The sequence below is a fragment of the Peromyscus eremicus genome, chromosome 11 (genome assembly GCF_949786415.1).
Source record: "Peromyscus eremicus chromosome 11, PerEre_H2_v1, whole genome shotgun sequence".
Lineage (NCBI taxonomy): Eukaryota > Metazoa > Chordata > Mammalia > Rodentia > Cricetidae > Peromyscus > Peromyscus eremicus.
In genome coordinates this window covers 879,278-906,002 of record NC_081427.1, presented here as the reverse complement: position 1 = coordinate 906,002, position 26,725 = coordinate 879,278, and the positions used below count along the sequence as shown (strand labels likewise).

The 26,725-nt window shown below is 48.8% G+C and overlaps 1 protein-coding gene across 1 annotated transcript; it reads left to right on the top strand.

The window, feature by feature from the left end:
• The first annotated feature begins 4,109 nt into the window (after positions 1 to 4,109).
• On the top strand, positions 4,110 to 26,205 carry Tert (telomerase reverse transcriptase). The gene is made up of 16 exons (XM_059276244.1): positions 4,110 to 4,405; positions 4,505 to 5,816; positions 10,297 to 10,492; positions 11,526 to 11,706; positions 12,356 to 12,535; positions 13,211 to 13,369; positions 15,045 to 15,146; positions 15,890 to 15,975; positions 17,566 to 17,679; positions 17,991 to 18,062; positions 20,291 to 20,479; positions 21,763 to 21,889; positions 22,358 to 22,419; positions 23,550 to 23,674; positions 23,860 to 23,997; positions 24,458 to 26,205. The coding sequence occupies exons 1-16, from the start codon at positions 4,187 to 4,189 to the stop codon at positions 24,559 to 24,561; spliced, it is 3,366 nt and encodes a 1,121-aa protein (XP_059132227.1). The 5' UTR covers positions 4,110 to 4,186; the 3' UTR covers positions 24,562 to 26,205.
• The last annotated feature ends 520 nt before the right edge of the window (positions 26,206 to 26,725 follow it).

Sequence of the window (26,725 nt, the reverse complement as noted above, 5' to 3'; positions counted from 1 at the left end):
GCAGAGAGGCCAGGTCACCAGGGTCTGCATAGTTGGAAGTAACAGTAGTGTATTGTGGGTAGCCTTGTGCCAGTCTCTCTGACAGTTCAGGCTCAGTCAGGTGACTTTGACCACCTTTCCTTTGAAACACTACCATAAAAACCTCACAAGGAAGAAAAGCTCGGAGACAGCTCCTACTTCAGAAGTGCCTCAATGTCAGAAATCAGCATCTTCCCTCACTCCACTCCTGAAAGCCTAGCTTTCCTAGACACATGGGTAGGAGGGTGGCCGGCTGGCCATGGCTTTCCTCTGGATGTGTCTTCCTTCAGTGGTCCCATCATCATGAGTTCCTCAAGTCTGGGGGACTTCCTTGGTGAGAAGTCTATCTTCTTCCTGTCTGAGTTCAGGATTTTCCTTTTTCACTGTAGTTCTTTTTGTTTCTTCTGGTTAGTAATAATAATAGTAATAATAATGCATACATATCTGTCTTCAAAAATGGAAAAATTGTAGCCTGTTTTCCACATCTGTGCTTTCCTGGATGACCTTATCTTTTCATTTACTTCCATATTACTTGTTTTCTTTTATAATAACTTTACTTGATACCTGGTTCATTTGTGGAAACTTTTGTTCCTTCAACTTACATGATCATTGTATCTCTAGAAGCTCTATTTGCTTCTCTACATCTTCTGACCTGCTCTTTAGTTATATTCCACCTTCCTGATTTTACATTCTAAACACAAACTTAAGTCATACTATGAATCAATTTCAGTACCTGGAATTTTACATCTAACAATACTATGGGGGTTGTTGTGGGTACATTTTTCATTTCTTTTTTACACTCATTCTTATACTTTCTGTGTTTGGACTTTTAAATTTTTGTTTTTTAACTGGGGTAGTTCTACTTGGTAGCTCAGGATCACTTTGAACTTATGTCAATCCTGTTTGGGCTTCCTGAGTGCTGTGTGTTTGGAGGGTTTTTTGTTTTGTTTTTTGCTTCTATGTTCATATTTTGTTAAACTGTATGAATCCTAAATGTGTGAAATGTTTGTTGTTATATTCCAGGAAGGACTTGAGGACTTGGCAGGGATCAGCATTTCTTTCAGAATCGTAGACACACACACACACACACACACACACCACTGTGGTGAAGCAGAAGCCATAGTGTGAGAATCAGAAACCCAGAGTAAAAGGCTGGGAGGTAATGAGAGGATTCTGGTGGGTGTATTGAGCAGGATGGTAAGTACTCCCGTGTATCTTTCAAAGATATTTTCAGCTGCTCTTAAAGCGGCACGAAGGAATGAGAGCATTTAAGAACCTATTGCAATAATGGAAGAAGAGGTGGCAGTGGGGAGTTGCAGCACACAGGAGCCAAGTCCTCTCCTCATGGTGGCTAGGTTTTCCTCTGCTCTTGAGCAGTGGCAGAGGTGCCTCTTCAAGGAAGGGATTAAACATCTTCTTTAACTACTGAAAACCTGAACACTCTTTTCTCAATTCAGAAGCCAGTGGCTTAGTCATTCACCTCTCTTTCCCTTTCCCTTGCTATTCATGATTACAAACAGTTCACATTGGATCTGATGATTTGCCTAGCCTGGAAGAAACCTCTCTTCTGAAGGGCTTCACAGACACCCCATCCTCTGAAAAAGGACTACATAGGCTAGCCAGCCATGTGCTTATAACAGGAGCAATTAAGAAACTTAATTCCATAAGCAAATACAACCTTTCCAAGTCCAAGTGGATGAGTTTATCTTACTGTTTTCTTAAATTTCATCAAATAACTTCCAAGGTCTCGAAAATCCAAAGATGTAAAAAAGGAACTGAGCTCTGTTTGCCAAGCCATGAGGATTAAATAACGACATTCAAAGAGATTTTTGTGCCCTAAGTACTTTTTATTGGTTTTCATAGGCCATTTAATGTGCAAGATGAGGCAAACAGAGATGGGGGTGGTGTCAGCATGGGTTAAGGTGGCAGTTGTGAGGGACTGGCACTGAGAAAACAGGACAAGGTAACCTATCCCAAGAAGAGACCAAGTGGGTCAGTGCCAGGGCTCCCAAGCCCAGGTGCTGTCTGTGATACCAGGGAGTCGCCAGCTGCTGGGCCTATAAAAGTGCATGGTGGCATCCATTCACAGGCTTCCTGAGCTGTTTGATGCTGATGAAATAAATAATGAGTATGAAATTGCTGTGTCAGTGACGAACTCCGTAAATGAAAATTATTGTTCTCATGTTCCCATCTTGACCACTAAGTCATAAATCAGTATTCCAGTGATTTCTGAACATGACAAGCTACAGCAGAACAGCCTCACATTCAGAGCTTTACCCGGATTCCAGATGGGAAGAATCCAGTGGGAGTCACTTGCTGCCAGCAGGTTGGAGTAACAGACCAGAGCATGACAGGTCCCCAGGGATATCCTACATAGATACTTCTCCCTATATAGGTAGGGACCCTTGGGGTCCTCTCCTCTACCTCCTTCCCTACTGGGTTTCTAACCTCTACCACCCGCCTCTGCCTGGTCTAGCATCTATAAAAACAGGTTTCTAAAGCAGGCCTGTTACAAGTATGCTCTCTCTGTGTTCACTGGTTCCATCCTAGCTCATGGACAGCTTCTACATGTGTTTTCTGCTTTGATTTCTTCTAGTCTGTTTTTATTTTATTTATTCTGGGACTTGAACCCAGGGCCTCATGTGTAGTCAGCAGGTGCTCCTCTTCTTTGTTTTTTGAGGCAGGGTCTCACTTGGCACAAGTGGACCTTAAACTCACTGTGTAGCTGGCCTGGGTTTGAATGCCTCATCATCCTCCTGCCTCCACCTCCCAAGAGCTAGGATTACAATGATGCACCACCATGCCCAACTATATTCTCATTTTTGAAACTATTTTCAATGCTAGTTTCTTTTGGGAACCACACTAAAGTAACTTTGTTGTTGGCACAAATTTCTTAGTTCAGTCCCAAATCTCCTAGGTAGCAGTACTCAGCAATCCTCAAAAACACCCCTCAAAGAGGCCTAGGCCCAATAAATGGACTTCTAAAATAGCACCTGTAATCCCGAGCATTTACAAGGCGGCAGACCTCCTACAAGGGAGTAAATATGAAAAAGCGCCTGTCGGGAGGGCTCGAGGCCTGTTCAAATGCTAGGTCGGTGGATAGAAGCAATTTCCTCAGAAAGCTGAAAGCACCAAAGGTTAGATTTGTTAGCATTTCAGTGTTTGCCAAATTCAGCTACTGTGAAGACCACGGATTCCCTGTTTCCCAGCGCTTCAGACTTCACCAGCCCCTAGCTATGACTCTGGGTAGGGTCACTACTTATGTCCCCTACCCCTAGCGCGCCGCCCTTCTCCCCCCAACCCCCACTCCCACTGTCAAGTATAGTTACAGCTGCCAGCCTCGAGTTAGATGGGCGGCTGTTTTGAGGTCGAGGTCTCTGCTTTGGCTATGTGCACACTCAGCGCCCTTGGTCAGTGACCCGGGTCTCGCCACCGTGCGTGAGTGGGAGGTGACCAGTAGCTCTGGACCCTGGTGGGTGAACGCCGCTGTGACAGTGAGAAATGCGGACGCACAGCTTCATCTGGTCCCCCTCCTTTGGTGGTGGGTGTTAACGGAACCTATTTGGGAGCTGAGCTTATGGCAGGACCACAATAAAGCTTTAAGAACCTGTACAGTAGAATTCCGGCCGTAATTATGAAGCCTGACTGGAAAGAACTGAGACTGCCACCACCCACTGTCGGCACCGAACTCGCAGGCAGCAGCAGCCGGCTCTGGAGCAGGGTGGGCCTTAGGTTCCTCTGCCTACGCAATCTTCAATAAATGAAGGACAGGTGTCTTTGCTTGCGACCCCGCCCCAGTCTAGACTACTGGGACCCCCAGCTCGGAGCGGAAAGGGGACCGAAAAGCTTTCTGTGGAGGGCAACCCTTCGTGACCGCGCCTCCCTCTGTTACTCCTACATTTCCTGCAACCCTTGAACTCGGCTGGGGGAACACACCTGGCCGGTAGTCTTAAGCGCCAGCTGTGGGCCCACCGACAGAAAAGAGCTATTGGTGCAACCCCGCCCCTTCCGCTACCACGCTTGGTCCGCTTGGATTCCGCCCCTTCCTCCGTCCGACCCCGCCTTCTTCCGCCAAGGGCTCTCCATGTCCGGGATCCCGACGCTTTTCTGAGCGCAGCCCTGTATCGAAGTTCCCGCACGTGGGAGGCCCGGCCAGACCTTGAGCGCGATGCTGCGCGCGCCCGGTTGCCGAGCCGTGCGCTCTCTGTTGCGCAGCCAATACCGCGAGGTCCTGCCGCTGGCAATCTTCTTGCGGCGCCTGGGGCTTGAGGGCAGTAAACTTGTACAACCCGGGGACCCAAAGGCCTTCTGCACGTTGGTGGCCCACTGCCTAGTGTGTGTGCCCTGGGGCTCGCAGCCTCCACCTGCTGGCCTTTCCTTCCACCAGGTGGGCCTCCGGGTGGGATCCCTGTGGGTCGGGGGCGGAAAGCCGGGAGGACGCAGGACAGCGCTCCTAGCTCACATGTTAAGTCCTTCTTCTTAACAGGTGTCATCCCTGAAGGAGCTGGTGGCCAGAGTCGTGCAGAGACTCTGCGTGAAAGGCGAGAGGAACGTGCTGGCTTTTGGCTTCGCACTGCTTAACGGGCCCCAAGGCGGGCCTCCCATGGCCTTCACAACCAGCGTGCGCAGCTACTTGCCCAACTCGGTGACTGATAGTCTGCGCGTCAGTAGTGCATGGATGCTTCTGTTGAGCCGAGTGGGCAACGACCTACTGGTCTACCTGCTGGCGCGCTGTGCGCTCTACCTGCTGGTGGCCCCGAGCTGTGCCTATCAGGTGTGCGGCCCACCTCTGTACCAAATATGTGCCACTGCGAATACCAGGCTCGCTGTGCCCCTCAGCTACAGGCCCACACGACCAGTGGGTAGGAATTTTACTAATTTTGGATCCACACACCAGGTCAGGAACAGCAGTCACCAAGAATCATGGAAACCCCTGCTCTTGCCATCTCGAGGTGCGAAACGGCATCTCAGCATCACCGATAAAAGTGTGCCTTCATCTAAGAAGGTCAGGCGTGATCTGGCCCTGAGACTGGAGAAGGGACCCGGCAGGCAGGCAGTTCCAACCCCATCAGACCCAAGTCCTGCCGAGACCCCCACGGTGCCTACTAGTATAGCTACCAAGGAAGACTTGTCTTCCAGAGGAAAGGCGCCTGGCTTGAGTCTCTCTGGGTCAATGTGCTCTAAGCACAAGCCCAGTTCCACATCCCTGCAGTCACCACTAGGCCAAGAAGCCTTTCAGCTCAGACCATTTACTGAGACCAAACGCTTCCTCTACTCCAGGGGAGGTGACCGAGAGAGGCTGCACCCCTCGTTTCTACTCAACAACCTCCAGCCTAGCTTGACTGGGGCCAGGAGACTGGTGGAGATCATCTTTCTAGGTGTGAGGCCTGGACCACTCTGTGGGACACGCCGCCTCTCAAGGCGTTATTGGCAGATGCGGCCCTTATTCCAGCAGCTGCTTGTGAACCATGCAAGGTGCTCCTATGTCAAACTCCTCAGGTCACATTGTAGGTTTCGGGCAGCAACCGACCAGGTGGCAGATGCCTTGGACACCAGCCCATCGCACCTCGTTGATTTGCTCCGCCTACACAACAGTCCCTGGCAGGTATATGGTTTTCTGCGGGCCTGTATCCGAAAGCTGGTGCCTTCAGGTCTCTGGGGTACCAGGCACAACGAGCGCCGCTTTTTTAAGAACGTGAAGCAGTTCATCTCCTTGGGGAAGTATGGCAAGCTCTCACTGCAGGAGCTGATGTGGAAGATGAAAGTAGAGGACTGCCTCTGGCTTCGCAGCAGTCCAGGTGAGCAGGGCTGGTCTCCAGCTGAATGCAGTAGGGGCCCAGAAAAGGGAGACGATGAATGCCAAGAGCCCACGCCCTCAGTGGCGCAGTGGCTTTATGCAGTCAATGGTTGGGCAAGTTCCATCTGATTTATCTCTGACTCCAAGCTCCCTCCAGCCCAGTTTGTGCTAACCAAGTTTCTTGTCCAAGTCCTGGGGCAGGTTCTCAGTGCTGGGGACACTGTGGTGTAGCTAGAGTTTTTCTTGCCTGGCCCATGGTCAGGGCAAATCTCTCTCACCTGCCAGTCCCACAGCCTCAGACCCAATCAAGTAAACACAGAGACTTATATTGGTTACAAACTGTATGGCCGTGGCAGGCTTCTTGCTAACTGTTCTTACAGCTTAAATTAATCCATTTCCTTTCATCTATACTTTGCCACATGGCTCGTGGCTTACCGGCATCTTCACAAGCTGTTTCTCATCGTGGCGGCTGGCAGTGTCTCTCTGACTCAGCCTTCCACTTCCCAGCTTTATTCTCCTCCTTGCCCCGCCTATACTTCCTGCCTAGCCAACGGCCAATCAGTGTTTTATTGATTAATCAGCAACACATTTGCCATACATCCCACAGCACTGTGGTGAGCAGATAAGCAGGTGGGGTGCATAGTGGATAGAAATATTGGCACCTGGAGAGCTCCTCCAGGTTATTCGTGATCCCCTCGTGGAGCAGTGCCTCGATGATAACAATGTCAGGTCAGCCCAGGAACCCATTTGTCCTGGTGGGAAGTGAGGCTCCCCAGGTCTAAGGGTTCTTGGGGTTCACCCAGTGCAGTTGTACACTTAAGCTATAATGCTGCAGCTACTCAGTCCAAAAAGGGGAGGGAGGAGAAATAAATGAAAGACTTCCTACAGTGAAGATCCCTGTCCCATCTTAGGTATGGGAAGGGACCCGAGAAAGGAGAGCCGAGCCTGCTGCATAAAGGGGGGCTGTTTGTGTTACTTGGGAGGTTGTAGAGCCAGGACTCCTGTGCCCTCCCTTGCCTGGTTTAATGTTGAGGTTGGCCCATCCCAGACAACCTTCCTGTCATCAATCTGTGCATGTATGGAAAGGACCACACTCCCTATCCTGTTCCCCCCTCTCCCAAACTCCTAGGATATTTACAGCTTATGGGGAAAAGATGGCAGAGCCATGTTTACCCACTGTGGCTGATCCTTGGGAGCTCCAATGCGAGCCTTTAAAAATACATACCTGGCTCTCCCAACTGCAGCACAGAGCCTCTGTGGCCTTTGTAAGTCATCCTGCCTGATGTACACTGTCATTCCTATACAGCTCCGGGCTCCCTGACCCCCAGCTGTCAGTATCTGTTGCCCAGGGTTACCGAGACATCTCCAGAGGAAAGGAGATACACAGCCCCTCACACATCCTAAGACAGAGATAGCAACTCTCCTTATTCTGGACACAAGCTGCTGCTTGCTTAGATGGGACCCTGCCCAGATCCAGCCTTATGATTGCTTTTCCAGATGAGTTTGAACATGTCTCTTCTGTTTCAAGAACCCTTTGACCTTCGGTTTCTCTGGACTTTTCTTTAGAACTTTATTCCTGCCGCTTCAGGTTTTTGTTGTTGTTGTTTTCTGTCATTATGGGTTGGGTGTTTGGCTACACATTTCCTTCTGGATACTGCCTTAGCTGCACCTTGTGCTTCCATGTGTGGTAATTTTGGTATCAGTGGTTTAGAGGCATTTCCCACCTTCCATTGTTTTTGGTGTGTTTTGTTGTTGTTGTTGTTGTTGTTGTTTTGATGTATTTATTACCTGGGATTTTTTTTTTTAATTCCAAATGTGTGAAATATTTTGAATTTTCCTTTTAAATTGACTTTGAACTCTGGTGTTACAGTCTGTATAATACCAGTTATTTGAAGGTGCTGGAAACGTGCACTTCTGCACAGCCAGTTTTCCTAAGTTCATGGTATTTCTGAATCCTGAGGTTTTTGTGTTCACTATGTCAGGTATATATAGGAAACATGCACATCCTTCCAGGCCGTGAAATAGGAAGAGAGGTGGATATCTCTGTCTCTGACTGGACAACAATTTCTTCTTGTTCTGGTGGTATTCATACGCAACATTGTTAAGTGTATGTACTAGTTATAAGTTTTTATTTATTTTATTTGTTTGAGACAAGGTCTTACTATCTAGTCCTAGCTGGCCTGTAACTTGTTTGTAAACAAGGCTGACCTTGAACTCACAGAGATCTGCCACACCCAGCTGGAATTTTTATCTTTCTAATTAGAGAATCTTTGATTGCCAGGATAGTATATCTGTAGTGATTTTTTTTTTTTTAATGTAAAGTTGTTGTTTTTTTTTTCTGAGACAGGTTTTCGCTAAGTTGCTCAGGCTGCCCTCAGATTTGCAGCCCTGTTTCCTGCCTTGGCTTCCAGAGAAGTGGATTGCAGGTGTGTAAGCCCGCTTGGTAGCTGAGTTTGTCAGCTGCTCAGACTGACTGAACTGGGCTTGCTTTTGGTGTCCTTGCTGTGTCTCTTCCTCTAAGTTTTGCTTTTTTCACATTCTTATAGTTCAGATGGATCTTTTCCACAGCATGCAAGTGAATTTCTTATATATTGCCAGGCCAGCCTGACAATTGTCACTCTGCTGGAAAGCCGAGCTTGCTTGCTTCCTTTCTTTCAAGAAGAAATGTGTCTGAATGTGCTGCTTCTGTTACTTCCAGTTTGCTATCACTAGTTTTATTTTTTTTTTATGTGTGTAGGGGTTTTGCTTGTGTGTCTGTGTACCTCTTGAATGCCAAGGACCCATGGAAGCCAGAAGAGAGCATTGGATTCCTTGATGGGAGTTACAGACACAATTGAGAGCCACCATGTGGATGCTGGGAATCAAACCCTAGTTCTCTGAAAAAGCAGCCAGTGTCTTCACAGCTGAGCCATTTCTTCAACCCATTTGCTTTTGATTCTTGCTGCACCCCACCCCACCCCCGTGTCTTGCTGTCTGAGTGATTGTAAAGTGCCTTTCCTTGCTCACATGTCTTTATTCTGTTTTCACATTTGAGAGAGAAGTTCTGTGCACTGCTCTTTGCCGGCGGTCACCTGACATTTGAGCCTTGATGTGCTCCAACTCTGGTCAGCATTTCCACTAGCTTCCTATCTCTCTGCTGATTTAGCTCTGCCTTCAGTCTCTCTGCTCCCAAGTTAAACATCACTCTTGTGTTTTGAGACCACTGCTTATTTAGTTTTAAACTTCCACACCATTTTCTACATTTATTTGTTTTTAATGATTATTTTATGTATATGAGTGTTTTGCCTGAATGTATGTATGTGTACCATGCCATCCATGCCTGGTGCTGGAGCAGACCAGATGAGGGTGTCAGATCTCACGGAACTGGAGTTACAGGAGGTTGTGAACTACCACATGCTGAGAAAAAAATTGAGAACCTCTGCAAGAGCAGCCAGTGCTCTTAACCACTGAGGTATCTCTCCAGCCCCTGAGTCCTTCTTTCTTTGTTCATTCTGTCTTCTGTCTTATCCCTCCTTCTGGGATTCCCCTTCTCCTGCACAAGTTTCCCTCATGGTCATCACTGCTGGTAAACTCAGCTTTATCTGGATAAAGCAGGCCCCCATGGTATCTGGAGATCTTCAGAGGTCCTCAGAAGGACAGCTATCATAGCCCATGGAGCACTGAACCCACGTGTCTAGAATGACAATAAGAGTAGCCTGTTCTCCGCTTGGTCCTACGTGTCTCTGAACTGCACTGCTCAGTGGCAGTGAGTGTGTAGTCTGTGACCCTGTAGAACAGCCTCAATACCCATTGAAGTTTGCCTGTGCATGTGTGTGGCGGCCTGAGGTTGACATCAGGAGTCATCTTTAATCGCCTGGAGTCACTGATTCAGATAGGATCCGTTTGTCTTTGCATCCTTAGCACTGGGATTACAGGCACAAGTCCCCACAGCTAGCTTTTATAACGTGGGTTCTGATGATAGAACTCGGTTTTCATGCCTCTAGAGCAAGCACTTTACCAACTGAGCAGTGTCCCTAACCCCTACCTGAAGACATTCTTAGCTTTAGAGTTGGTAGAAGCTAGGGTCTGCAAAGTCAGTCCATCCCAAAAGATTCACTGGATAGTCACAAAGGTGCTAGGTCAGATTCAGAAGTTGGAAGTGAATGGCCGTTGGAGAAGTGAAAGATGGCTGAGCATTTTACGCTCAGTCAGCAGCATTTCATCTCTAGTCAATAGGCCTGCCAGATCCCATCACTGACATGGCTTTGTCAGGGAACTCTGGTTTACAACATGCTTTAAAAAAAAAAAAAAAAAAAAAAAAAAAAAAAAAAAAAGCACACACAAAAAAGGTTAAACTAGTTTATTGATATATTTATTATATTTATCTAATATATTTTATTAGAACCCAGCATGTCCATTCTAACACCTCGTGGGCTCATTTTGGGGTCCCATGGCTTCCATGCTGGGGTAAGTCATGGGTGTTGAATATCTACTATTTTCAGGAAAGAACCGTGTCCCAGCTGAAGAGCACCGTATGAGGGAAAGGATCCTGGCTATGTTCCTGTTCTGGCTGATGGACACATACGTGGTAGAGCTGCTTAGGTCATTCTTTTACATCACAGAGACCACATTCCAGAAGAACCAGCTCTTCTTCTACCGTAAGAGTGTGTGGAGCAAGCTGCAGAGCATTGGAGTCAGGTACCACACAAGATCTCTGTTATCCGTGTCTGCTGTTTACATACACAGACTCCAACAGTGTATGGCACCTGCAAGCCTGCCCATGGACCTTCAGGACATAGACTCCATGTAGTCATGGACTGGAGATCCTGCTTTCCTGCCTGTAAAATCCTAAATTGGACCTATACCATCTATAGGATCCTTGGCGTAGGAGGAATTCATACCAAACAGGACAGAGCAGCTACCTGTTTGGTGCATGGGTCAGATCGGTTCCACCTTCCGTTCACTCCTGAAGGAAGTACCTATGAGGAGCCTCCTCAGTGGAAAACCACAAAGGGTCCACCCTGAGAGCTGGCAGGGGCTCTGAGTGGCTGAGGTTCTTTGCTTATTGAGCTGGGATTTGCTGTCCCAGTGGAAGGTACACAGGCCAAGCTGGGGAGGCAGAGTAGATGGCAGGCAAGGCCTGCGGAGAGCAGACTACCATGTTAACCAAGGTTTCTCTGGGTAGCCCTGGCTGTCCTGAAACTAGCTCTGTAGAGCAGGCTGGCCTTGAACTCAGAGATACCCCTGCTTCTGCCTCCTGAGGACTGGGATTAAAGGTGTGTGCCATCACCACCCAGCTCTATGTTTCATGAGGTCCACCCTACCTATGTATTACCTGTGCTTGTGGGATCCTTAGCAGCCATCACAGGGCTTCCTGAGCGCTTTGGCACATATGACCTGGGGCGGGCAGGGATGCTTTTTGCTTTCACACCTGTATCTAAGCCAGGATATCCATAGAGTGCAGCAGATTGCTTCAAAAGTATCCTGGCCAACTGGACCACCCCAAGAAGGGAATACTGAGGACAGACTGTGGGGCCAGATGTCCCAGGTGCCCACACAGCTACGTCACATACCCTGTTCAGACAGTTGGTGTGGGTTGCTGTGATCCTGGATGTAGCCCCACAGCATGGCAAGCTGTCAAATGATCCAAGTTCCTAACCACCCTGGTGGGATGTGTCTCTCGAATTTACCACATGCTCATGTCGTAACTCCACAATGCTCTCTGTAACAGGCAACACCTTGAGAGAGTACAGCTGCGGGAGCTATCGCCAGAGGAGGTCAGGCGGCACCGCGAGGCCTGGCCAGCCATGCCCATCTGCAGACTGCGTTTCATCCCCAAGCCCAATGGTCTCCGGCCCATTGTGAACATGAGTTTTAGCATGGGCACCAGAGCCTTTGGCAAAGAGAAGCAGGTGACTGCACTTGGCTCCTGTACTGTGGTTGAGCCTATGCTCTGACTTACGCAAAGGCTCAGGAAGTTCTAAGCTCTGGGTAGACAGAAGAGGGAGGAGGAGGACATGATTGTTCCTGAGTCCAAAAGTTCAGCATATGGGAAGGCCCTAGAGATGGGAGATGGTCTCAAGAGCCAGAGGGCTTGGGACATAAACCTTGGAGGTACCTCAGGGATCCCGCCATGTAGGGTAGGCACTATATGGCCTCCATGCTAGAGGCCAAAGTAACCATGGAGCAACTGCCTCCCACAGCTGGATGTCCATAACAGCTCTGACCCCTCCCAGTGCCTATGTAAGGTGTGTAGAGTGACTTTGTCCTTAGTAATGCCTCAGGGGACAAAGTAAAGCTATTGATGCCTGGAGGACCTTTATGAGTGAAGATGATCCTGAGCCTGACCCCCAGTGGACATGTCTCCGGAAGGCAGTGCCCTTGGTGGTGGGTGAGAACAGGTTGGGACAGGTTGGGTGAGTGTCCCAAATGCAGTCAAGTGACTTAGTGGGATAAGTCTTCCAAGACTCTGGGCTACAGGAGTCTATTCTGAGAAATCAGGGTGCTCTGGGACAGTCTGCCAGGTCCCTTTCTAATGTGTCTTCTGTGAGCCTGGCCCAGGCCCGGCATTTCAACAAACGTCTCAAGACTCTGTTCAGCGTGCTCAACTATGAAGGGAAAAAACATCCTAACCTTCTGGGTGCTTCTGTACTGGGCTTGAATGACATCTACAGGACGTGGCGGACATTCGTGCTGCGTGTGCGCACTCTGGACCCGGCACCCAGGCTGTACTTTGTTAAGGTGGTCATTTGGACTCCTGTCTATCACATTTGCTCTCGTGGTCTGGGCTCTAGGGACCTCCTTGGAGCAGCCAACACTGGGTGACCCTATTGTAGGCTCAAGCTGGTGATTGAGAGTGTTGGCCTGCTACCACACGTAGGCCAAAGATGCCATGGCCTTCCATTCTCTTAGGAGCAGGGGGACCCCATTCTTCTGGGATAACCAGCTCCCAGAATAGCCTTGAGCTCTGTATGGGTTCTCTGGACAGTACACTCCAACTCCTCTGGGATCCACCCTGTAGGAGAATCCCATTCAGAGAAGTAGCCATGCTTGACTCTACCACCAGGGCCTGGATGCTTCAGTATCTTGGTTAGGCAGGGGCCCTTGTAGGCTCTAGGGCTCTGCAAGGAGAATGTAGGCTTTTCTTATCCTAGGGTCCTCAATCTGGGGTGAAGGGCTAGAGAGAGGAATGTAGGCTTGCTATATCCCAGGGTCCTTTGTCTGGAACAGGAAATTTGTGGGATGGACATGTGTGGCTAGGCTGGTACAGGAGCATGGAGTATCTTTCTTGTGTTTTTCTCTATCTCCTGCAGGTTTGCTTAAAAATGGTTGGAACCCAGATACTAAAGACAGAGCCAGCAGGACCTCTGGGCCTGGGCCCAACCATGCTTAGTAGTGTTCACATGTGTTCCACAGGCAGATGTGACTGGGGCATATGATGCCATCCCCCAGGACAAGCTTGTGGAGGTTGTAGCGAATATGATCAGACGCTCAGAGAACACGTACTATATCCGCCAGTATGCAGTGGTCCAAAAAGATTGCCAAGGCCAAGTCTACAAGTCCTTTAGGAAACAGGTAACTTTTCCTGTGGACTTTTATCTATGCTGTGAGCATGTTGGTGGCACAGGCTTCTCATGTCATGACTATCTGGGATCTGTCAGTGACACAGTGAGGCTGTGACAGATCCACATTTCTGGCATGTTCGTACGAGGGCCTGTCTGTGACTTCGGTGTCCATGGTGCCAGTAATCATTTGTCTGACCCCAGCCTGCCTCCCTCTACAGGACTCCCAATGGAGCTTATATCTGCAACCATCTGCAATATCTAACCCAGTGTCTGCAGCTGTCCCCCCATGCTCTGGGACAGCTTGTTCATTTGCACATCAATGTCCTCTTCAGTAGGCAGGTGGGGCCTGCAGGTTCAAAGGTGGAGGAATTTGCACAGAGTTCAGGCCTGAGAGAGGTGCAAGGTGACTTCCTTTCCCTGTATGTAGGACACACAAGACTCACAGGCAAACTTTAACTATATATGTGTGATATATGCAGTGGCCATGTGGCTTCTGCACCAAGGGCATATTCATAATTACTACACCCAGACAATTCCTTCCCTGCTCTGGCCAGAGCACCCATCATGCCTCTGCAGAGGCTAGAGGACAACGTGTGGGAGTTAGTTTTCTCCGTCCACTACGTGGATCTGGGGATTGAACTTAGGTCCTTAGGCTTGGTGGTAGGTGTCTTTCCTTGCTGGGCCATCGCACCAACCCCAGGTAAACACCTGAAGTTAAGCATTTCTCTTTCAGAGCCCTCAAGTAGTACTGTACACACGCTGGCATTTTGCTAGTTTATTATCTGCAGTTCAAAATCTTCATTATTTATTTATTGCAATTTTTGATAGCCTCTTGGTTATTTAGAAGCATGTTACTTAATTATTTTGAAAATGCAGACGTCGTCTATATATCTTGCTATTCTTTTCTAGGTTAATTCTTGTACTTTAACTACTCTGAGTGACTTTACTCCTGGCACTACAGCACACCCACCTAGCACGTGGTTTTTTTTGTTTTGTTTTGTGCTATTGTAGGTTAATTGTACTTAATAATGGGTTTCAACATGACATCTTTATATGTGTGTGTAATGCATTTTGACCATACTCACACATGCACCCTAACGTGGGAAATTTTAAGGCTCAAAGCCAATGTTCAGTCTCAACGTAGGAAAGAATGGAGCAGAAGTATTTCGAGAGCATCCAGGGTCACTTAGAGACTCCTGTTCCCATATCTGGACACCTCACACCTGGCATGTTGGAATTGTTCCTGTGCTGTCAGTAGATAGTGCTGTATTTCTTCCGTTGACATCCTGTCTGGAGCCGTGGGTCTTGCTGGCCACTGGATAAAAAGCAGGCATCCTAGAGAGTATGTTGCAGGAGATGAAGGAGCCATCCCCTCCCTATTCCTGTCAGCTCTTCTTCCTGTCTGCACGCTGTCTCCATGGAGAAGTCGGGGTGCTGCTTGTGTCATGATCGTCGGTAACCACAGCATTATGGGGGCATCTGACCCGAGGAAAGCCGACTGTGGTGAAACCTGCTATTCCTGTGGCTCTTCCTGCTGGGGTCCTATATTCGCTCTCTTCCTTACAAGACTCTATGATGGAGTGGCCCCGCATTGTTCTGTTGTTGAACTGTGCTGTGGCTGTCCTGGCCAGAAAACCGTATGCCCGCCTGGTTCCTCTCAAGTATTCACCTCTTCTTTGCTGCAGGTGTCCACCCTCTCTGACCTCCAGCCATACATGGGCCAGTTCGTGAAGCACCTACAGGGCTCGGATGGCAGTGTGCTGCAAAACTCCATTGTCATTGAGCAGGTCCTCGGACTTCCCGTTAATGGGCCACCTGGTGGGGCCTATCACCTCTACTGGTCTGTTTGCTTCAGTGCAGAAATGTGACCAGCATGCTCCCTGGTGGAGAGTTCCCATGACCAGGGCCACTCTTCCTGGTGGCAGTCCCATGACATGCCCAAGGCCCCCAATAGCTACTAAGGTGGGCATGCTCTTGCTTTGAAGTGCCCTTTCTACCCTCTTGTTTCCCAAACTCCAGCTGACCCATCAGTAAACTGGTAAAAAGATCTTCTCCCTCGGTTCTGATCTGGAGACCATAGGACAGTTCACCTGCTTTTGGTAGACAAGTTGGATGGATTTGATCTGTGGTCCCCATCTTGATCCATTATGTCAGAGGCAGTGTTTCCCTACACCACACACAGGGGATCTCCTCCCACAAGTCAATGGTTCTACGGAACCTTCTTTGTACGTATTCTACCTTTGGGGCAGCCATACTCACTGAGACCTTTGAATGATTTTCTTTTGGCTCACTAGGGTACTGTATGAGCTCCAAATTTCCAGACCTAGTGCTGTAGGAACATAAAAGGTTATATCACTGCTTTGTAAGTTGCATACCCTGTCACCTTGAGTCAAATTCAACCCGGTCACTTGACTCTGGCCCCACCCCTACTTTACCGTGAACACTTGGTCTTAAGGGGGCATCTGGTGGCAACCTCCTGCAACATTCTGCATCCTCATACTCTTCTGTCTACATGTGTCTGCTTTTCTAGAGCTTCTCTTTGAACGAGACCAGCAGCAGCCTGTTTGACTTCTTCCTGCACTTTATGCGTAACAATGTCATGAAGATTGATGGCAAGTAGGCACGGCCATGGGGCAGATGGGCAGAGGGTGGGCAGAGGCTGGGCGGGTACAGGTAGGAAGAGGCCATCCTGACTGCTAAGCAGGATGCCCGCTAACTAGCCACAGCACTTAGAACTCTATCTGACTGGCTGCCTCTGCCTCATTCCTTCCTCCCCACTCCCCTTTGTAGAATTTTCTTCTCCTTCTGCTGGCTGAGCCACAGGGCTGCCTACCCATGAGGCCTTGTGAGCTCCTGGCTAAGCATGGCCCCAGTGTATGCCTGGAGCTCCTGTTGTCACTTTGACAAAATGGCAGGGGCACCTCCCCTGTGCAGCCAGGCATGGGATACATGTAGCATCAAGGAAGGAAGTGTAGCACCCATGACTGGGTCCCCCTGAGACTCCACGAGTTACAAGCCAGACCGGGTACCCTTTAAAAAGCACTGATGTGGTGAAGGGAGCCCAGACTGGCTCAGTGCTGGATCTGCCTAACAGCCCATCAGCCTGAAAAAGACATGCTTTGTGTGTCTGGATCAGATGTCAGGTTGAGTGTCTGAACATTTGGTTGGACCTTCTGCACCCAAAGTCTCCACCTGGAGAATGGAACTCTGGTTATGCACTTGGCTCCTTTTTGCTGGGCTGGTAGGAGCCCATGATGAGTGCCAATACAGAGCGGAATTCCAGGCTCACACCCAGGCTTCTTAGAGATGAGGTCAGGCAGGGCAAGAAATATCTGATTATCAAAAGTCACATTATGTATTAGGATGTAATTGGAAATGTTAGATATGCGTGCTGGGAGACTGACCACAAGCTACAAGTGTACAACTGGGTGTATTTTCACAAACACAACTAAGGGTGCTCCTGAGTCCTGATAGTACTGAGCACAGATCTGTGAGTCTGTCCATGTGGTAGTTAACTTAGTCCTCATGTGGGTCAGCCTGATATGCTGAAAAGTCAGATCTATGTGCACTGTGCCTGGAGAGCTTCCTGACAGTTACTCTAGCAGAGGGGATTGAGTCAGTGCAAGGGGTTAAAGGTCAGCTCACACCTACTCTTTCTCATATACGGGTTCCCTGGGTGAGTTTCCTGTCCTGATCATCTGAAGGCACCCACCCCTGCCAGCACCAGCATGTATTTTTGATTGAAGGGTGCCATTATGTTCTCTTCGAAGAAGGCACTAACATTTTCGCATGGCTATTACCTGGAATGTTTCTTCACTAATAATCTGTTACTAATTGTACCAGATAAATATTCAGTTCAAGAGCCTGATTGCTTATCATTCTTGTTTAAAATCTTAAAATTTAAAATTAAAAAAAAAAAAAACCTGGAGTCAGTGAACAAGGATGTAGTCCCCACCACTCCAGGTTGTAGTAAGAGTAGGGAATGGGAGAGATGAGGGTGGTACTTAATTTGGTGTCTTTTTGATCTTGGCAACTGATGGTAGTAGATACTGTTTGTATATGTGGTCTTTGAGCATGTTTACAGATTGATGTCTGTGTATATTCATGTATGTCTGTGTACATATTTATACATGGGGGTTTGTCAAATGTGTGTATGAAGCCCACTGTGGCTGCTACTTCTGACCATAGCCATCCCACCACCCCCAGGTGCTATGCCCAGTGCCAGGGCATCCCCCAGGGCTTCAGCCTGTCCACCCTGCTCTGCAGTCTGTGTTTTGGAGACATGGAGAACAAGCTGTTTGCCGAGGTGCAGCAGGATGGGTAAATGCTTCTTTTTACTGCTCCAAGGGTCCAGGTCATGAGTTGGCATATCTTCATACATTGTTTCTAGCTCACTGAGTGGGTGTTATAGTTGCTTTATGTCCAAGATGTAAAGGCCATTGCCTTTACTTCATGAAAACCTATGAAGGGTCCCAGAGCTATTTCTGTTAGGAACTCAGTAAAACTGTCATTTATCTTCTTTTGAAATACCATTTTGTTTTGTCTTTGCACATTCCGATACTTAAAATGTTTTAGCTTGGATCTCTTACGGGTGAATTCTATGTGAAACCTGTCAACATGTCTCATTTTAGGCTGCTTTTACGTCTTGTTGATGACTTTCTGTTGGTGACACCTCACCTGGACCAAGCAAAATCCTTCATTAGGTAAGGACCGTCATGCCTGGGTTTCTGCCGTATGATTGTGATGTATGTATGGCTGAGGCCACACATGTAGTTGGTTTGTGATTTTGTGTCTGGATCTCGTGTTGTCACCAAGACCTAGTGGCATCTCTACTAAGTGTCAGGGGCACCTCGCCTGTGCAGCCAGGCATGGGATACCTGCAGCACCAAGGAAGAGATAGAGCACCCATGGCTGGTCCAGCCTGGTCTCACCGAGGATGCCATGTGCTGAGAGACAACAGGCAGTAACCCCCATGCCTCCCAGCTGAGCCCACAGAAGGGCTGTTTCCAGAGGCCTGAGGCTCTAAGCCCTTCTGGGAGATGTGCTGTCCCTAAGCACAGCTGTCTTAGTGAAGAGACACCGTGACCACAGCAACTCTTTTTTTTGTTTGTTTGTTTTTTTGAGACAGGGTCCCTCTGTGTAGCTCTGGAGCCTGTCCTGGAACTCACTTTGTAGACCAGGCTAGTCTCAAACTCACAGAGATCCTCCTGCCTCTGCCTCCCTAGTGCTGGGATTAAAGGTGTGCACCACCACTGCCCGGCCCACAGCGACTCTTATAAAGGAAAACATTGAGTTGAGGCTGGCTCACAATTTCAGAGGTTTGGTCCATTATCATCACAGTGAAAGGCATGGCAGCATGCAGTAAGACATAGTGCTGGAGAGGTAGGTGAGAGTTAGTTCTACATCTTTGACCTGCAGGCAGCAGAAAGTAAACTGTGGGCCACACTAGGCCTAGCTTGAGCATAGGAGACCTCAAAGCCCTGTTCCAGTGACATGCTTCCTCCAACAAGGCCACACCTCCTAATAGTGCCGCTCCCTACGGACCAAACATTCAAACACATGAGTCTGTGGGGGCCACACCTATTCACACCACCACAAGAGCCATTCCTGACAACTTTGAGACTTCACACCACACCATGAAGGAAAGGCACTGGGTGAACAGGTCCATGGCTCTGTGGAGTAACTTTTCTTTATGGATTGTTAGGAAGAGACCAGAGAATTTGGACTTACCAAACATTGGTGTTTTGAGACATGGCTGTTGCCTCAGGAGTGGTCATCTTTCTTATATAATAATATTCATACTAGTAGGTTATAGTGTGTATTCCAGGCTGTGTTTATAGTATGTATCAGGTCAGGGTTATGGCATATCTGGTTGTAAAGTTAATTTTTGTGGCTTAAGCTAGAATTGGGCATTGCAGCCCTGCTTCAGAGCAGGGACCATCGACTGAGGTTCTCAGACACTACAGAGTTTGAAGGCTCCCTCAGATCATGTATTATAGAGGAGGCCCCTCAGGCGCTGTGGAGTTTGTAGGGTAATTGACAAGAGAGGAAAAACCTGAAAGTGGTTAATTAAGCTGAGCTCTCGGAAGCTGTCACCATTGAGGTGTTGGTGTTTCCATTATCCACTGGCCTGTCTGTCTGGTGGAAACACTAAACGCTGTCCAGTTCCAAATCTGCCCAGCAGGGCTCTGTGCAGGCTGCCTGTACTTCCTAGCATAGTGTCCTCGAGCCCAAGTAGGCCATGCATGTCAAGGTCAGTAGAATCAGGTGAGAACAGCCCTCGTGCTGGGACAGAGGACACTGCTGCTGTTGAGAAAAGTTCCAGAAGTCAGGGAAGTGGCTCTGGATCAATGTCAGGTCACTAGGTGACAGGACCACTAGGTGGAGCTGGCCAGGGCAGCTGCAAGGACTGACTAGAGTCTACAGTACACAGGCAGGTAGATGACGTCAAGTGGCCGCACCCACGGCACAGGAGCCAGACCACTGCCAGACGGCCACTGAGAGTTCACCGTGAGGAAGGGTGCAAATCTGCCTTCGACTCACGGGGAGATCTGACCCACAAACAGTCTATTAGCATTTGCTGGTAGGGGAAGCAATCCACATCTACAGGGACCTCGAAAGTAGCTACAGGAAAACAAGCTTTTGGGTAAAAGGGAAAGGATGCCTTACTACATGGGTGCTAAGATACGACCGTCAGAGGATCATGTGACTTTCCCACTTGTTTGATGCATGGCCATCAATAGAGCTGGCCCTGTTGCTCTATTGCTTACACAGAAGACAGGCACTAGGCTGCAGTCCAGAGCAAGCCTGGTGTTCCGTCAGGTACCCACAAGGACCCACTCTCTCTGGTCCCAGAACACCTCTAGGTATTTTTGTGGCATGTGCCGAGTACTTCCAGGGTCCCATAACCAGTGTTTCCTCCCTTACTCAGGGCCCTGGTCCATGGCATTCCTGAGTACGGCTGCATGGTAAACTTGCAGAAGACAGTGGTGAACTTCCCTGTGGACAGTGGTGCCCTGGATGGTGCAGCTCCACACCAGCTGCCTGCCCACTGCCTGTTTCCCTGGTGTGGCTTACTGCTGGACACTCAGACTCTGGAGGTGTTCTGTGACTACTCTGGGTAAGCACATCTCACTGGATAGCAATCCGTGCTGCTTAAGCCCTCGTAAAATGGCTTAGTGTGTGCTTAGACTCTGCACGTATTCCCATAAGCTTTGAGTCAGTCAGGCTAGGGCAGCATCTCCAGGAAGCGACACTCGCTTGTATTATGGTCCTTAGAACACCCATTCATTTTTCCTAGTAATTCCACATCTTCGTATCTACCCTGAAAAAACATCAGAGACTACCAAAGATTTTACTTGAGAGTTTACAGTGGTGAGGCCGGTTTGTCTTGCCCTTTGACCTTAGCAGTGGCCCAGAAGACGCTGCAGAGCACAGGAAGCAGCCTTATTCTGTGTAGAGACCACATTTTCAAACAGTATTGAATGGCAGAAACCCCATTTCATCATCAAAGTGTTCAAAAGCATGTGTAGAAGTTCAACTTGAACTGGGGAGGGAACTGGGGTTAAGAGTGCTTGCTGTGCAAGGACGAGGGTCTGAGTTCAAATCCCAGGTGAAGAGCTAGTGGTTACGTGCACCTGAGTCCCTGACACTGTGGGTAGAGATGGAGAAAAGTTGGTCATAGGGGCTGGCTGGTTGCAGCCTAGCTCCAGGCTCAGCGTTTCAAGGGAATAATGTGGAGTGTGAAAGAGCAGGACACCCCTTCCTCTGGCCTCCATCCACATGCACAGGCGTGCACTCGCAATGCATAGAACACCTATACCTGTGTTCATCTTCGAGGATGATACAAGGTCACTGGGTGACAAGAAGGCACCGCCCCTTACCTTCTGTCCCACATGTGTCCCATCTCATAATTTCATGTCTGAAGATAACCAAGAAGCACCCTGCAGTCTGCAGGTGGTTTGACACCGTTGTGGGCATTTCCTTACTGTTTGCTGCCACTGAGATCTGGCTGGAGGTCATTTTCTGCTCCACTCACACACAGTCCTGTGCTGGGAAGGTGCTCTGTCAGACTGCAACCACTTAAGAAGCTTCCTGTATGATTCATGTTTCTTTCTGAACTGTGAATTTTGACGGCTCTTATTTGCCACTGATGAGCGAAGATGTCTGGTGATCCCGAGCCTGGATAAAATGGATATTGTTCACTACATCTGGTTGGGTTTGGTTGCCCAGGGGCTTCGGGTGGTGCTGTGAGCATGTACCAAGAGCTGGAGTGTGTTCCACGTGTGAAGGTCCATCCCTGTGGAAGACCTCAGTGTGTGGCCGAGGGGGGCAAGAGGTGCTAGTCTCTCAGAGGAGGGGTTGGTGTGGGAATCACACAGGTCGGATATCTTTGTGCTGCAGTTACTCCCGGACCTCAATTAAGGCCAGCCTCAACTTCCAGCGTGTCTCCAAGGCTGGGAGGAAAATGCGACAGAAGCTCTTAGCTCTTTTGCGGTTGAAGTGTCACAGTCTGTTTCTAGACTTGCAGGTAAGCAGATGGCAGCCACCTCATCTGTTGATCCTTTGTGCGGGTCCTGTTCTTTGTGCAGGGGCATGTGCATGGATATGTGTATGTGCGGATGGGTGCAACTGTGTGTGTGAAGAGCATATAGACATATCTATATGTGTACTGGGGATCCCTGAGCATCCACCCTGCTCATCTCCATCACTTTCCAATACTATCATCGCTCCCCACAGAGAGGTTCCCTGGATCCTGGTCTTGGCCTTGGGCTCTCAGGCCCTTGCTGCTGAGTTCTCTGTCTAGGAGGGGCCGTTGTGGTAGGCTTTGGCCTCTGCTTCTTCCTGCTTCCTCCCCTCTTGATGACACCTGGGGGCCTGGCTGGATTTCTAGGGTCTCCAATACAAGTGTCTTTCTTATCCCATTTGACAACACAGAAAGTGTTCGTTTGTGATCCGAGGAATGTTGCTGATGGTTCTCTTTCTACTGGTACTCTAGGTGAACAGCCTCCAGACAGTCTGCATCAACGTGTACAAGATCTTCCTGCTTCAGGCCTACAGGTGAGTCATGGGCTGTGCCACCACTAGAGGGAGGCACAGACCAGAAATGCCAGCCATGCTGTCTGCTGGGGCTTTCATGCTTAAGGTAACGCTGGCTGGTTGCTCCCCTAATTGGGTGGTATGTTGAAGTGAGGTTAGGAAAAAGCAGCGTTCAGTTGAGTCTCCACAGAGCTCTGTATCTGTCAGATGAGAACCTCTTTTGGTCTCCCTGTGCTGGAAGTACAGATGACCTTATGTGCTGACCAGAGCTTGTGGCTGGCTATCTTGAGACAGGAGGGGCTGGGGTGGAGACCCCCAAGAAAGCACCTCGGAAGGCATAGGATGGGAAAGGAAGCAGAGAATTGGATCTATCGCTGATGGTATCTTACACTGCAGAAGTCGTAACAGGGACCCAGCCCAAAGCCACCTGGCCGTCGTGGTGTCCCACACATTGCCTTGTGCTGCTGGGACACTCTTGTCCTTGGTTGGTCCTGAGACCTGGGGCTGGTGGCTGATCAGTGGGATCCATTCCCAGGTTTCAGGTAGTGAAATATCTCCACCTGAAGTCAGGTTGATTAGGCCAGACCCCATGACACTCATTACACAGTCTCTTACCTGGCCGTAGGGGCACAGCATGGCCCTTTCTTCTGAAGTTTCCTGTAGGGATGGGATTGGCTTCCGCTGATTCATGAAAGGAGGGCTGCTCCAAAGAGTTGTAACAGAGGCAGACGGTCACACCAACCACAGGCCAGATTTATGCCACTGTGGATCTGGCCTCCTTCTAAGTCCCCTCCCTGGTCACTGGAGCTGAGTGTGGGAAGAGCTTGTGCTGTGGAAGACTGGGCACAACTTCAATACCAGGCAATTTACCCTTGCTGTGAGGTGAGGTGAGAGTGCATGAGGCACCTGGGAAGAGACTAGTTCTGTGGCAGTACACGTGTATGAAGACATGTGCTCATGCACACACAGTATGTGTGTATGTGTGTGCATGTAGTAGTAAGTTCATTTGTGCGTGCAATGACATGATTCAAGGCATGTGGTGCCCATAAATCTGTGTAATTCACATGTATGCCAGACAAGAGCTTGCTTTTGTATACACGCGTGTACACACTTACCAAGGGCCCTTCCCCAACACTGTGATTCCTGCCCAGGTTCCATGCATGTGTGCTTCAGCTCCCCTTTGACCAGCATGTTAGGAAGAACCCCGCATTCTTCCTGGACATCATATTCAGAACAGCATCCTGCTGCTACTCCATCCTGAAGGTCAAGAATGCAGGTGCGTGGATGGAGCAGGGCCAGCATGCTTGTGCAGTGGGTAGGCATCCTGCACTCACTCAGGAGCTAGTCAACTGTCATTGCTGGGCCTAGGGGCTAGTAGGTCAGAAGGATGCTGAGAACGCCTTGGAGGGCATGAGGGTCTGTGGCCAGCTGGGTCCCTTCAGCCTCCATCTGCTTCCCCAGGAATGACACTAAGGATCAAGGGAGCCTCTGGCTTATTTCCTCCTGAAGCTGCTCGTTGGCTCTGCTACCGAGCTTTCCTGCGCAAGCTGGCTGGTCATTCTGTCATCTACAAGCGTCTCCTGGGAACTCTCAGGACAAGTAAGTGAGCTCCCTCCAAATGGCTCCCAAATCTACCCTTGAACTCTGAGTGCCTAGGTGAACCCAAAGGCAAACTGTGGATGCCAAGCCCATCTCCATTTTCCTGGAGAGGAGCCCACTCAGGCAGCTCTATGTGGGTGAAGCTAGGCTTCCAGACCACAGCTTCCTACTTCTGCCTTCCTGCTCCCTCTGTTCTACTTCTTACCTCAGGAAAGGCCCATGGAGTGACACATTTCACTTTCAGGAACCTTCTGATCCCTGCCTGGTCCCTTCACCTCCTCCGCTCTGCTGCTTCCTAGATGCCGGGAGGGATCCTCAGGTTTCTGTAGTGGTGGTGGTGTGTTCCTGGGTGGGGCTCCTGCTCACACCTGGCCCACACATGGCCAGGATTTTGACCCAGGTAGGCTAAGGGACTACCTCACCTCTTTGGAATGAAGTTTGAGTACATCCTCTGTTGCAGCTCAAAAACAGCTGGGCCGGAAGCTCCCAAGGACCACAATGGCCATCCTTAAGGCTGCAGCTGACCCAGCCCTAAGCTCAGACTTTCAGACCATTTTGGACTAACCCTGTCCCCTTCAGCTGGATGAACATGGGCATTGTAGCCCCACCACTCCTGGATCCATGCCACAAGAGGGACCAGCCTGTTGTGGGGCTAGGTTGCCCTCCAAAACCTCTGTGTCGTGGGTGGCGTGGGTGGTAGTATGGAAGTTTGTCCCAGTGCCCTGTTTCCTGTGGTGGGCTTATTTCCTTCCTGATGCCCTCCAGGAAGCAGATCCCACCCCTTTTAGTGTCAAGGATCCACTAGTCACCAACACCAAAAGGAGGCAGAAGGACATATGGGCACTGGGACCATGTGGACAGGTGTGAGATGCCTGGCCCTGGTGTCTTTTCATATCTAACCATGGAGTCTTTTCCAGTGGGGTCAGAGTGTCTCAGAGATGAAGACAGGACTTTGAACCAGTAATCTAAATTACAGCCTAAATATACTCTGAATTCAGGTGACTGAATGTCTTGTTACTTTTGTTGTTGTTGTTATTTTAGCTTTTGCTGTCCTGGAACTCGCTCTCTAGACCAGGCTGGCCTTGAACTCACAGAGATCCACCTGCTTCTGCCTCCCAAGTGCTGGGATTAAAGGCATGTGCCACCACTACCTAGCTGTCTTGTTACTTTTCCATTGTTGTGATAAAACAACATGACCAAGACAATTTTTTTAAAAAGGCGTTTATTTGGGGCTTACAGTTTTAAAGGGTTAGAATCTATGATCATGGTAGGGAGCATGGCAGCAAATCGGCAGGCATGGTGTCTTTTCACACCTAACCATGGAATCTTTTCCAATGGGCCAATGGAGTCAGAGTGTCTCAGAAATGAAAACAGGACTTTGGGCTGGTATGGTGGTTTGAATAGGTATGGTCCCCATGGACTCATGTATTTAAATGTTTGACCCTTGGGGAATGGCACTATTAGAAGGTGTGGCCTTGTTGGAGGAAGTGTGTCACTATTGGGACTGGCTTTGGAGGTCTCATATGTGCTCAAGCTATGCCCAACACATGGACAACTTCTGTAGCTGTGGATCCAGATGTAGAACTCTCAGCTCCTCCAGCACCATGTCTGCCTGTACACCACCATGTCCCACAATGATGATAATAGACTAAACCTCCTCTGAAACTATAAGCCAAGCCATTCCCAGTTGAATGTTTTTCTTTATAAGACCTGCCGTGGTTGTGGTGTCTCTTTACATCAATAGAAACCCTAACTGGGACAGCCAGGAACCTAAATCACATCCAGGTCTCAGTTACCTTTCTGTGGCTGTGATAAAACACCATGACCAAGGCAACTTACGTAAGCAGAGTTTTTTAATTGGAGCAGTAGCTGAGAGTTTACATCTTGATGCACAAGCACAAAGCAAAGAGAGCTAACTGGGAAATTCTGTTTTTATTTTATTTTTTACAATATTCTCAGAGTCCACTTTAGTTTTCAGTGGTAGTCTGACAAATACTTAAGAAAGTGGTGAACGCTGAAATCATGCAGTGAAGTCAAAGGGATCACACGGGGACATTTCGTAAGTTCTCGAAGCTGATATTCCTTGGCAGCATTTGAGTCAAATAATCATGGTGGTTATCTACTGAGATCATTGTGAAGGTAAAAAGGGTGACATATAGTATTGAACCAGGCAGGAGTCATGTGCAAATAAAAGAGTAAATCGTGAAATTGTTGTTTGTCATCATACTTGATTGAAGTACCACTCAAAAAGACTTCTGCTTAAGCTTTCTGGTTTTCCCCCGTTTGGTTTTTTCAAGACAGGGCCTCACGATGTAGATCTTGGCTGTCCCAGAACTCACTATGTAAACTAGGCTGGCCTCAAACTCGCCTAGATCCACCTGCCTCTGCCTCCAAGTGCTAGGACTAAAGGCCTCTGCCACTGTTCCCTGGCTTGTTTCCTGAATTATTAACCACTGGTTCCACACTCTGCACCCTTCATCACAAAGCCCCATCAGACTGCCTGCCCATGTCCTATGCATAAACGTGTTTTCTTTTCGTTGTAACCTGATCCTTTACTCAAATTTTGTGAGTCTTCTATCTTTGAGACTAAGCCCTTTGCTCAACCCACACAACCAAGGTCTTATCTTCTTCCTTTCACTTTTCCTTTTATTTCTTTTTTAAAATGTTTTTTCATTTTTCCCTTTTATTGAAAATAGATTCTTTTTTCATACTGTATGCATCTTGATTA